Source organism: Zonotrichia albicollis, chromosome 2, assembly GCF_047830755.1.
Source record: "Zonotrichia albicollis isolate bZonAlb1 chromosome 2, bZonAlb1.hap1, whole genome shotgun sequence".
Taxonomy (NCBI): Eukaryota; Metazoa; Chordata; class Aves; order Passeriformes; family Passerellidae; genus Zonotrichia; species Zonotrichia albicollis.
This window is the reverse complement of record NC_133820.1, coordinates 69,324,375-69,337,638: the sequence shown is the minus strand read 5'-3', so window position 1 is coordinate 69,337,638 and position 13,264 is coordinate 69,324,375. Positions and strand designations below refer to the sequence as shown.

At 40.3% G+C, this 13,264-nt stretch overlaps 1 protein-coding gene across 10 annotated transcripts in view; it reads right to left on the bottom strand.

The window, feature by feature from the left end:
* The window catches only part of ENOX1 (ecto-NOX disulfide-thiol exchanger 1), a 352,587-nt gene that overhangs the window by 17,050 nt on the left and 322,273 nt on the right, over positions 1-13,264 (bottom strand). For all 10 annotated transcript variants that reach the window (XM_074535464.1, XM_074535457.1, XM_074535456.1 and 7 more), the window contains 2 exons: positions 10,813-10,920; positions 6,107-6,163 (listed from right to left, as the gene is read on the bottom strand). In XM_074535464.1, coding sequence (XP_074391565.1) covers positions 6,107-6,163; positions 10,813-10,920 — 165 coding nt within the window. The remainder of the gene's footprint in view (positions 1-6,106; positions 6,164-10,812; positions 10,921-13,264) is intronic.

Below are 13,264 nucleotides of genomic sequence, written 5' to 3'. Positions count from 1 at the left end.
CTCAGAGTTCTCTTTCTCCTCCCTCAGATGATCAGAATTCACTGCAATCAAAAGCCGAGTCACTCTGACACTCTTAATTAGGGAAAAGACAAGTGGTGTGATTTCTTGCTGCACATTATCAAAGGGGTTATTGCTAGACCCCAGATCCACTTCAGGCAGCACATTCTGTGTCAGCATATACCTTGGTCTGCTCCCTGTTTGCTCCCTGTAGGGTTCAATCATGGCTGGAATCTCAGAGACTCTGATTTAGCCAGCACAGACATCTGTACCATGCTAATGAAACTCTCGCTGTCTTCTGAAATGGCAAAGCAGGGCTGGGGTGGCAAAGGGGGGAACTTGGGGAGATTTGATCTACCAGTGTAAAAGAACTTCTGAAGGCTGAGTGGGCTCTTTGATAACATCCTAAACAGGCTGTTAAACTCCTGCTACTTTTCAGGCCTCGTGGTATTGAATTCAGGAGGTGGTCATTCCTCATGCCTGTCGCAGTAAGTAGGAAAGCTGCTGAGCTGTGAACGGTCAGAGCTGCTTGAATCTATCATGCTCCATGTGCCTTAAATTGAAGGAAATGAGAAGAAATGAGTGATGGAAGGGCTACAAATAAATATCTGGAATGGAAAAGTTGGGGAGTAGAAAGAGGCACAGCCATTTCTCACCCCCTGGTACTGGCCCCACCAGGAGAGAAGAACCTGAATACAGACAGTAAATGTGTCCCTCTAAAGCCCCCCTGACAGCTCCAATCCAATCAGGGTAAGGCTCCTTGCACCTTCTCCTAATGACACAGCCCACCCATGATGAGAAACCAAACCCCACTCCTCTCTTCTCAAGGAGCTGTCCTCATCCCTGCACTCTCCATTATCCCTGCCTGCTCTCTTTACACACTTGCAGGAGGGAGAAGTTACAACAAAAGGGGCTGGAGGATGTCCATAGCTCGTGCTCTTTTCTTCTGAGGTGTGGCAGAGAGACAAACCCCAAGTTCTGGCATTCTCTGCAGGGAATGTCACCCTTGAGCTCATGGGTAGGGAGAGGCCACCAGGACCCTTTATCCTCTAAAGCACCCAGGTGCCATCACCTCATTTTCTGCAGTGCCCAATCACATCCATGTGCTCCAGAAATGCCTGCTGCAAGGCCAGAGGACCTCACTGTGGGGAGCCCAAGGAAGGTACTCAGTGACTAACATCAGTTTGCTGAGGCAAAGGTTCACAGCTTACAAACCTGGGAAGCTCAGACAGGAGAGAAACAGGCAATTCCTGACATATGCAAGGCCTGCACTGGGGTTTTCTAGCCTGTAACTTGACTCAAATTGCTCTTGTGTAAGCCATATTGAGCACATTTTTTATTGCAAGCCTGTGCTGTTCTGGGAAGACCAAGCCTTTTGAAGAGTGGGATAACCGGGAAATGACTGTAGCACACACAAGGAAGTGAAGCAGAAGAATCAGCAATCACTTGGGATCTTCATCACTACAGATGACCAACTTCTGTCCCACACTCCCAAACTACTGGGATGATTTTGCATTCTTCTAGCTCCTACTCCTCTCCCTGTGTTCAAGGTCCTTTCCATCTCACCTGGCTCAATTTGATGCTGCCACACTAAGTGGAGATGCCACACAAATGGCATGTGTGTACTAACACATACACTTATATAAAACATTCACAGTAGGCACCTTTGGATGCCTAAATTAAAGCTCGGCATAGGGAAGTACAGGAAGTTAACTCTGATGAGTTTGATGGAATGACAGACTTTTCCAAAAGTTGAAGAGGATTAGCTTTTTAAATCTTTGCCTGACTTGTGGCAAAAGTAAGCCTCACTTAAGAACCATCTTTTCTTTGATGAAGATCATCAGTGATTAACCTATTCTATGAAAAGAGAAAACTAGGACATACTTAGGAATATAATCACTGTCAGTGTAGCATAAAGTGAGTAATGCAGTGATATATCCCCCCTCCTCAGAGTCAGGGATCATCTGGAAACTGCTTCAAAAGCAAATACAAAAGACAAAATTTAAAGGAAGAATCAACATTAAATGTAAGATGCTTGGTTCAACTCAAGAAATGCTCTGACAACAGCTTCAAGCATTCAAATGGAAAAATGCATCCCTACTTAATATTATTGATTTTGTGTCTGGAGAAAAACCCACAGAACATTGTGTCCAAGCTGTGGGAGACGCTAACTGAAGGCAGACAGGTGAATGCGGTCAAAGTTGGTATTTTGTTCAAACAACAAAACTCAAACAGAACAAAAAGCTGGTCAAAAAAACCCTTATGGTGAAGTCAGTTTCACTCTCTGAAATTTTATTACATCTTGGTGATAATGAAGTAACCCTTTAAAGTCTTTTGGCAAATTTCTGATTTTTTAACCTCATGGGAATTTCTTTAGTCACTTCAACAGTGTCAGGACTTTGCCATCAAATTGCAATCAGAATTAAAAATGCTTCTGTGACCATTAACCATGTCTTGCTTTGGTCTGAATATGGCAAACTGATAATCTTGATTACAATTTTACAACACTTTTACAAAGGGTAGGAGTTATTCACAGCTGCCATCTAAGGAAGGCAGATAGCTGACAAAGGAGCGTAACAAACTCCTGGAAGAGCACTGAGTAACTCTAAAATGAGACTTGTATTAAAAAAAAAAATCTTCCTTTCTCCATTTACAATAGAGGGATACCATGGATGTTAACCTTCTGACCTCCAAACCAAAGGGATGTATTCACTGTATTTGCATACAGTGCCATATCTTTACTGAATTCAGCAACGAGCAAAAGGAGATCTTTGATCAAAACACAAAATTAATTTATGTAGTAAGGGCTTCACAGAAAGCCACTGAACTTACATGAAGAGTAGGAGAATAAATTGTCTTTGTGGAGTTAATCACAAAACATGTGATTAGCATTTTCAGTTTGCAAAATAATCTCTACTCAAGCACGGCTCCCAAGCAAGATTATTTTTTTCATGTTGGGAATATTCAGGTCCCAAGAGTCTGGGAACATCCTTGAAGAGGGTTATATCTGAAATTATGATTGTCCATTGGTCATTATTTTCATTTCGGTTAAGACAGAGATGTGAATGAAATACCATTATGTGCAGCAATGAAGAGGAAATGAAAAGGGGGTCAGATTAGAAGCAAGGACTGATCTCTTCCAAAGCACAGGACTGATGCAAGTGAGCACTCAGTGACAGCACCTCTGGCAGTGCAGGCTGTTGAAGTCTCTGTTAACACCCAACCAGAATCCTGGGCTTTGTGTACTGCCTAAGCCCGACATTTGGCCTTTCCTGACACAGAGCATAGCTGGGAAATATCAACAGCCATAACAAATATTACTGCATGTACCTGGCAAATCACTCATGAAACACCCTTATGACTCTGTAGAGAACCTTGTAAGATGGTTTTGCTTTCTGGAAATAACAGATGTACTGGCAATACACTAAAATTTTGGTCTACCCTACCCCCACAGACTTTGTGTGAACTGACATGCAGGGAATGTGACATTGCAATTGCTCCAGCCCCTTAGTCAACTTTGTTAATTTTCTTGTGAAAACAAGAGGAAAAAAAATGAAGGTTAGTTTGTAGGTTGGGCGCCTACAAATTACTTCAGGAGGGAAGTTTTTTCTTTTTCCAAAGGTGTCCAGATCCTTGTTTCCCTTTCAGGATGTTCTCATATTATAAGTATGTAGAAGACCAGGATAGGCCTAAGTATATATATTTTCATCTGTATCTGATTTTGCTAAGAAAGATATTTCCACGTTTTATTTTAAATAACATAATTTTCTAATGTAAAAGATGATGCAGACTAGTGCAATCAGGAGAAATCCTGAGTGAAGAAAGTAACCTTTAAGATTACAGTATGGGCTTTCTTGATGTGTATACCCTGTGCCTAAAGTTTCTTCTGTCCTTTCTAGGAGCTGATTTTCTGCAAAGTAATCTAAATACGCCACAGTCTGAAGATAAGATTGTGTGTTCAGTGTACAGGCATACGTTGCCATTTTTCCTTACCAACACCTCCCACTATTACTCGGCATGTAGAGGTATTTAATTTGCTGAATTCAACCTGTCATCTGTAACAAATATGTCCTAATCCAATTATATGCATCACAGTTCACTAAGAACCACGTAGGAGCCACCAAGCCTCCTTCTCTTTGATAATCCCTGATTTGCACACTGGCCAGGGGCAAAATCCATGGAGTCTGCTGAGAATATATATGGAGACAACCTGCAAGGCACAGCACCTGAGTGCTACATATTTGATATGAATGACAATTGTTTAACAGGCACTTCAGCTTCCATTTTACAAAGTTCATTATTGTAGCAAATGTTTTAACATCAGTTCTTTCCCTCTATTTCTCTATTTTCATTTATACTGCTGTGCTTTTTCTGATTCCATGGTGGTATTATTGTTGAATACATGGCTGCAACTGTGACTCAATAATTGTAACTATCTGGTTTCCCTCTTTCCCATTAATCTAGGTATTGACTTCTTTTTTAAGAGTCATATATTGCTATGAGATCAGCAGGGGAAAGGCTCATGGAAAAGAGGGGCATAAAATACAGTTTCTATCCTATGGAAAATTCAGGCATTTGAGAGCTTGTACAATTACAAACTGGATCAAAATATTACATTTTGAAAAATTTACTATTGACCAAAGGTTCTGAAATATTTTGTTTTAGATATCTGGGCATTGTGGACCAAAACACCCTCTTTACACAATTGAAATGTTTCCTTTTAATGCTATTTAAACCTCTATATTATATAAATATAAAATTTTCAAGCACATCTGTTTATGCGGTTACCTATGAGCCAGAATGGTACAGCTTGAAGCTTTCAGGTAATTTCCCTTTAAAACATTTCAATACCACAAAACATTGTTACATCTACATTTTTGGTGAGGAAGAAAGTTCTTTTAGAGAGTTTATAAGACTTACATATGGCTATTTCTTTAGGATTTCCTTTGGGAAACCTGCAATCAGCTATTTATCGTACAACAACCATTTTTTAGCTAGCATATGTGAGTATTTCAAGATCATGATTGGATTAATGTATTTTTGGTTTACAAACAGAATCTTTCAAAGGGGCAATGGGATGCTGTGCAGACAGACTGCAGCTGCAGATTTGTTGGAGCTATCAGACAATATTGAATGTCTCCTGTCCAAACGCTGAGAGCTACGAGGCTCTATCGACTTCACTGCGGAAACGGATCACAATGAATGAGATTTAGGAAAGGATTAAAAAAAGATGACAACATTTCCTTATCAAAAAAGCAGTTCACAAAACTTGAGCCTTCCATTCACGTTTAAAATAAAACTGTTTTCCTGACTGAGCAATTACACAACACATGGCCTAAAGTAGATGTTAAAATATATTAGTGTTTAAATTGCTGCTAGTTCACTTGGCCAGGAGGAAGCTATCATATATAATTGGATTTAATATTCATATGTTTATGACAAAGACTCATGGTTTGAATGACAAACATAGCAGGAAACTTTCCCCTTTTTTTTCTCTTCCCCCCTTATGGAAATTGCTATTTTGATGGCAATCATTAAGGAAATAGAAGCATTTTTTTTTTTTTTTTTGGCAGCAGGTTTTTAAAACACACGACTTTAAGAGTCCTTTAATGTTTTTGGACTAAATAATGATTCAGTGAATTAATTTAGTCCTCTTGTGAAAATTAACTGTTTCAAAATTATACACATATACAAACCACCTCACTCAGAACTGAAATACAGCCAGGCTTGCCCAGCTGCAAGGTGGCAGCCACAGAGACAAATGGTGTAACTTTGTAGCTTGACTAATCCTGGACAGGACAATAAGGAAAAGCATTTCTTTTGCAGTGGTTTCCACGGTATCTTTAACACCCACATTCAGCAAGTAGGACACTGGTTGTTAAAGTCTCATCCAAACAAATCCTATGAAGTAAATTGCATGGAACCCAATTTATCTACCTTGAATGAAGTTTGCTGGGATTTGAACCTGTGGCTTCAAGAAAAAAACCCCAGACACTTCAAACTTGATGTGCAAATCATTCAGCCATTCTATCAGCTTTAAGAGATACACAGTAAATTTGAGACCATACACATACATGAACCAAATCTACAGAGAGACACATGTACCTACATTTGCTTGAGATTCATCATGCCCATTGATTTCTGCTAATTCCTTGGCGCTTTTTAACTGCAAAGAGTGAAAAAAAAGCAAAACAGAACAAAACAAGCACATTACTTCAGTATTTCACACAGTTATCTTTGATTTATTTGAAGGAGTGTTTTATAAAGCTTCCAATGAGAAAAACAGATGGAGCATATAATTCTAATGAGTTTTTGCTCAAACCATTTTGAAACCAACATACTTAAGGCTTGATAGGATGGCAAAAAAAGAAAAATAATAGGACTGGGTCATTATTTTTTAAATAATAAGATTAGAAAGTAGTTTCAAGGCATAAAAGGTACACAGATTTCTCTCTCAAGAATAATAAACAATTTAATTTCCCACTGTTGTTGCTATTAATTTAAACTTTACAATATCTGCAAGTTGCCACTAGCTAAATAGTGTTTTGCCAATGATTACTTTTGCATGATATATTTTGAGGAAAGATGCCGAAGTGCTACTATACATTGTCTTCCTGACAATGTACCTAAGTAACTGACATGGCTCCTGGGCATGATGGAAAAGGAGGGGAAGGGAAGAACAGCTTTTTTATTTAACCAGTGGCAGGAAGAACCGAGGGGACACGGCAAATATATGACCTGAACAAAAACTTTTTTTTCCCCTCCTGAATTAGCTTTTAGGGGAAAATCCAGGATTACATTGGGAATTGTAAAGATCACTCTCAGGAGATTTAAGGAAAGTCCTAGCTCATATCTTGAGCCACAGTGAAATATGCTGTCATTCATCCTGTGATTGAGCAAACAGAGCAAAGAAGAGACACTGCAGCTCTCCTTAGCCTATAAGCCATGGAGGTTTGTACTCTTCAATGAAACTCATAGAATCATTTGCTCTTTAGGTTAAGCTCTGAAAAGACATGCTTTTATTGTAATTTAATTCACAATATATATCCTATGGAGGAGGGGGATGGAGGGAGAGGAGAGGGATGGGGAACAATAAACAAAACTTTCCTCTGAATTCCTTCTTTTTTAGCAAAGAAACTGGGTTTGACGTAACTGTTGATTCTAAAGCTCTGGCTCTAATTGGCAACATTCTAAAATCCTGGTAAAATGGAACACTAATATGTATTGATTAGTGTCTGACTCAGAAGTGTTGGTGGACTACAATCCTAGGGGTTTGGTTACCTCCATCGTATTTTTGCTCCGTGGCAAAAACAGCTGAACTGAGTGTGATTCAGCTCCCAGCTGTTCAGTTTCCAATCTGACACTTAGGGTAAGCAGGCCATGGTCTGCTTGTACCTTATTATGCAGGGCTGTGACCTGCACCAATTCAGGAACTGCAGTTCAAGCTCCTAAACCAGTCCTCATGGAGAGGGAAGAGGGCAACACTTCCTGATAAAGTAGTACAAAGGATATCTGGGGACTGCAAAATCATCAGGTCTCCTGGTTCAATTCACTGAAGCTCATCTTTCAAAAGCCTCAAGAAGTCTGCAATTTACACTGACAGCAGGGTGGTGCATTTCCAATGAATGCTACATGTTTTCCCTACTCTGAAAAAATAACCATCCTGTGAAATCACTCCACTGTGAGGATAGCTGGTAGGAATGAGCTGAGATGGCTGCTTCCAGACAGGCACAAGAATTAAGAATTTATGGATCGCAGTGTGACCAGAAGAGCTGCTTCCTGATTCTGCCAATTCTTCATTATAGAAATTCACACATTATAAGCAGTCCTGTGGGGTTCAGCTGAGTTACTCCTCTGAATATGAGGTCAGGAGAGCATGCTCAGTTTTGTAAAGCTGTTCTGCATGCTGATGAGAGTGTCCTGAGTGCTCAAGGAATGCAGCTCAGTCCTCATGCTTTGCCTTTCCCTGTCTAGGTTTATGAAATGCCATCACCCCTTGGTGACTGTGGCTCCCTGGCAAAGTGCTCTTCTGGTGACATGCCACATCTCCATCAGCCACACGTGGGTTTGATGGGAGACTGGGCTCAGCCTGCTGCCCATTTTGCTCATGCAGGCTTTTGCCCTGCCAAGGTTTCCCTCCATTATCACCCTGGCACTACTTCATCAGTTGATATAATGCAGAGAGGATGCCTGAGCCTCTCCATCTCTTTTATTGCACACTTTTATATGCTCTGAAAAGGATGCCAGAGCTTAGGCAAGAAGGTGCTTGCATCCCTGCCAAGACTAGGACGTCTGCAGTGGAGATAATGGTGGAAAACTTAAGGGTAGAAAGTGTGCAGCTGCATTCCCATCGGTTAAAGGGGGTGAAATCCCTTTTTGCACAATATATTTTTTTCTAAATTATTATTTAAATTATATTCTTCTCTCACATGTTAAATAGAGAAATGCTGGAATAGGAAGCGTAGAAAAATGTACAATATTGGAAAAACTTGCCTTGCCCCCTACACTGACTCCAGGGTAAATCAGGGGCAAATGTGATGTTAGCAGTGGACGGTGTGCTGAGGCAACACACAGAGGTAGTGCCGGCAACAACCAGGAGCCTGCCTGGAAGGAGAAGGGATGAGGAATCAGAAGTATCTGATAAATCTAATGCTGTGGTGAGGTAGACTTTACTCAAACCAGTGGGCGTGAATCCCTCAGAGAACCAGAGCTGAAGGGCACATGCCAGATGTGATTCAGAAGCCTTATGACTACAGCAATGCAATATGGTGCACCAGCAAGTGGGACTTCTCCCAGCAGGACATCCCAGCCTGGATGTGGCTGGGACCATGGAGCAGCAATGCTTGGATGGAGCTGCAGCCCCATGTACACATGCCCTGAGTGAGGCCGGGCAGGATCCTTGTGCCACCTTGGGATGAAAAGGCAATTTTTAGCAAACTTATCACAAAGCCAAGCCATAAAGTCAAGGCAAGAGTCCTATGCTATTTATTTTTGAAAGAAATGCTCTATTTACTTGGCTCGGCTGCATGATTTTCAATACCCATTGTGGATAAAACACACAGATAAGCTTGGTGCTTGTAAAGGAAAGCTGTGAGTCTTGGCAAGTGGGGGTCATTACTGCAAAGGCTTCTGCTGTTCTGGAAATTTTGGAACTCGTTCAGGGTTCTTGGAGGAGCACACTGGCTGCCTAGCACTCTTCAGGAATTCTGGCTACTTACAGTCTTGGCCTCAGGCGCGTTTCAGAGCTAATTCTCAAGAGAAATGCAGATCTAGCCTGCCTCCCTTCCAGCTACTGTTTCGCCTGTCTGCCTAGCATGAGTGCACATTTGATTCGCAATTAGCAGCAGTCTGTAGAGATTCAGCAGTCTGCCCTGGTGGTCCCTACTGGGCCTCACATTGCAAGATCTTCCTATATGTTTTTGCAGCATATAATTACTACAAAGATATAAAATAACTTAGTGCAATTTTTGTTTTTGTTTTTTTTTTTAAAGCACTCTATAATGCTATACCTTGAAAGTCACGTGAAAATGGAAATGAGATCCAATTAACTCAAGAGACCTGGTGAAATCTGTGTTTATAAAGATTCTGTCATTACCAAATCCATTCTTCCTCATGGCATTTTCTGTATTACAGTCTTGCCTCAGCTTCCATTTAGGTTATCTCTGTGACCATAACTATAAAGAACATAAAAGCTTCCAGAATCTAAATTATTAGTTTGTAGAATATATTTGTCATCAGATATGTTCAAAAATAAATATAAAAAGTGGAACAATGTCCTAGCTTTCATAATGAACATAAAAAAATCAGAAATAAACATAATTTACTTTTCCTAATGTGTACATCAAATGTATGCATCTGTCTGCAGACATATTCAGACATACATGAAAAATCTTGAACATTAGAATTGTCAGCATTTTGAATCTCTGCCACTTAAGCAATTCAGATTCCCCCAGACCTTAAACTGCAAATACTTATCCAAGCCATCAAATACTTTAGCTGAAAGTTTATATAAAAAGGGTTAAAATAAGGTCTGAAAGCAGAGACTGTGCCTCTGCAACACAGGTGGGGATTTTCAATTTCCGTGTGTCCAAGCCACATGTTTTCTACAGAAAACACATAATTGTGCACATTGTGCTTGCACACAAAGCACTGTTTCTTCTCTAGATTTACAGGTTTAGGGCCAGACTTGCTTTTTGCTGTGTAGCTATCCATCTTACCATCCTTATAAAACAATACTGTCAAATACTTCTCTGTGTCATAGTACACCTTAGTATAAAAGAAGGTGGGATAAGCAGATTTACAGAGATTTGATTCTCACTGGTTAAATAAGTGCATTGATAACTACTTTTTTAATGCCATTATGATAATGCTACTGTAAGTTTTTTATATACTCGTACTTGTGTGAATTACACAGGAGATGCCAAAATGTTTTTTTCTATACTATTCTTGAAAGGAAGAGCTGTTTTGGCTCAGCTATATTTAACTCCCCCAACATTTTTTTAAATTCAGAGCAAAACCACTTATCACCGGTATCTATGTAGAATACATAAGAGGAAGTACTACTCAAGACATGAAATCCAATACTGGATAGTATAAAGTAAGGGTTCATTTTCACTCTATTATCTGCAACTCTGTTAGCCTAATCAGAGCAGACAGATAGAACACTTAAGGTTAGGTCTTGCTCACAACATATTCTGTGGTCAGACTCCTACAGATTTTGGAGGTGAAGCCATGAGAGTTTCAGAGCTAATGGTTTTGCCTTCCTTCCCCTTAGCATGCCTAAGCCAGCACCTTTCTCCTGCCAAAATCACTCACCTGTTCCTGCAGGACTTTGAGCATTGCTTGTGTATGCGTTTGCTCTTCCTTTGCTTGCTCCAGTTCAGACTTTTTGTTATTTAATTCCTCCTGTATGCTCAGCAATTGCTGCACAAACAAAAGAAGTTTCTGGTTAGCCTCATCTGGATCCAAAGCAGTTTAAAATCCCCAGTTTGACAAATCCTCATTTCAAACAATGTTTTGCAGTCTGCTCCTACATTTATTATTGTTGCATAATCTGCTGTGTCTAAATGGACCAGAGGTAAATTGTTTTCATCTGCATCTCCTTCTGTGGCAGTGCACCACGAGTAATGCGTCTGCTAATGTGCATTAAGCTATTTGTTACATTAAAGCAGAAATTCCTGGTACAGTAAGTCACCCACAGAGTGACTGTCACATTCGTCTGAACCAAAATCTTATTTCTAGAAGTATATGTGGTGGTTTTAATAAGGCTGGGGTAAACACTATGGTACATAAATAATTTAAAAGCACAGCCCTTTAATATAATTAGTCATTGGCCCACAGCCATTTTCATTCTATGCAAAGCAATATTCTGGAAAGCTTTCAGACTGACTTGCCAAGAAGACAAAAGCTTTCCCCTTTTTTTATTTTTTTTTGTCTTGTGCTGCGATATTTTATTAGATCAGGAAGACTGATGCCCTACAATCAATATATCAGCTGGGGAGACTGCTGATCTACTGTCAAAACAAAAAGCTATGATCAAAATCTATTTTTATGAAGAGAATTCTGAGATGGAGGAGCATATTTGAAAGCCCACATCCCCTGGTCTTGGCTAGCTTTAGATTCTGCATAGATTTATTGTGACTGTCAGGAGCAGGTCAGTAGATTTAATTCTGAAATACGTATATGTTTTTGCATTGATTTTTGAAGAATGTTAGATGATGAAGAGCAAGAGCAGACAAACAGGTTAAGAAAATAGTTTATGTGTTTTCTCTCAGTGAATAAGAAAGGAAACTATGATTTTCTGGGGCAACATATTGCTTGTTAGCACACTCCATTTAAAGAAGTAATTGAACTACTAATTGCTTTACTAACATGCATTACTGATTTAACCATGTACCTACATCTAAAGCTTAGTTTATGGCTGTGCTTAGGGCTGGTGGCTGACTAAAACTGATGATGCAGGTGTTCAGCCTCCTGGTAACTTACAGACAGCAAACTTAGAAAAAAAGTCTTGGCCTTGTTCCACTGCACTGGAAGTCCCAGGCATCAAAGGACATGGTGTCAGCATTGTTTTCAGAGTGACTTGGAAACAGATGACATTTCGAGGACTGGTGGAGTTATTGGTAGTGTGTTTCTGTTGTAAGTGAACATCAGTATGATGGATTAATTCAGCCACTGAAGTAAAAATACACGTGGGTATATGTCTGATTATATCTCACACACTCTACAGTCCAGCGGAGTTGGTTAGCTTTTTGATGGATCATGCCGCCTGGAACGCTCCCTGGGAGCCTTCAAGAGACATTCTGGTATGTGTTTTCACTCTACCACAGCACAAGACCATTTTGAATCTCAAGATTTTTCCATGAAATAAATAGGTCTCTTCCACTGAGGCTCATACCCAACCAGTTTTTGTATGGGAAACTCTGCTTTGGCATTTCTCCAACAGGGACGTGTTCACCTTGCCTGCTGGGTACTACTTCCCTCATTTCCAGAAGATAAACTGGATTTGTGCGCACTGCCATAGGTCACACACTGATATCCATGCAGGTTCCCATGCAGAAGGGACCATCTAGTCACCCCACGTAAACTCAGGTTATAACATACCTTTAAGGTTCACCTGGGATAGCTCTAGCTGATGCCTGCAATTTAGAGAGGATGGACTCTAGTCCTCAGCAGAGAAGCAGAGAACACAAGACACCAGAAAGATGCCATAAGCCCTCTCAATGGTCACTAGCTGAAGCACTGTGATAAGCAGACTGTCACCTACCTAATAGCAGCTGGTGAGATTTCCTCTACTTTGCAGCTGCAACCTGTTTGACCACACACACCTGAACATATCATGAGAAAGGAGTCTTTGTCCCCCATTTCAGAATCTTCTCTGAGCAGTTATGTCTCACCAGTGTGGCCAGATTCCATCTTGGTTGAGAGAATTTTACTCCAGCTTCTAGGAAAAGCCCTACAGGCCATCCTTTTGAAAAATATAAAATCCCATCTGGAAGATCCCAAGTGAGTTTTCATTTCATCCTGCTCCTGAATAATCTTTCACTAGTGAACAACTGTTACAAAGAGGAAACCAAGATGGACTCTTGGGTTGAACTTGTTTACACAACTGAACTTAAACCTCCTTTTCTATCCCACCTACCCCCCTCCCCATGGTTCTTCCATGGCCACGTTTCACTTACTGTGGATCAGCTCAAAAACTTCCACTGTTTTGTTTTCACATCTCCCACTGTGATCTCCCACTGTGATTTAGTCTAATTATATATCT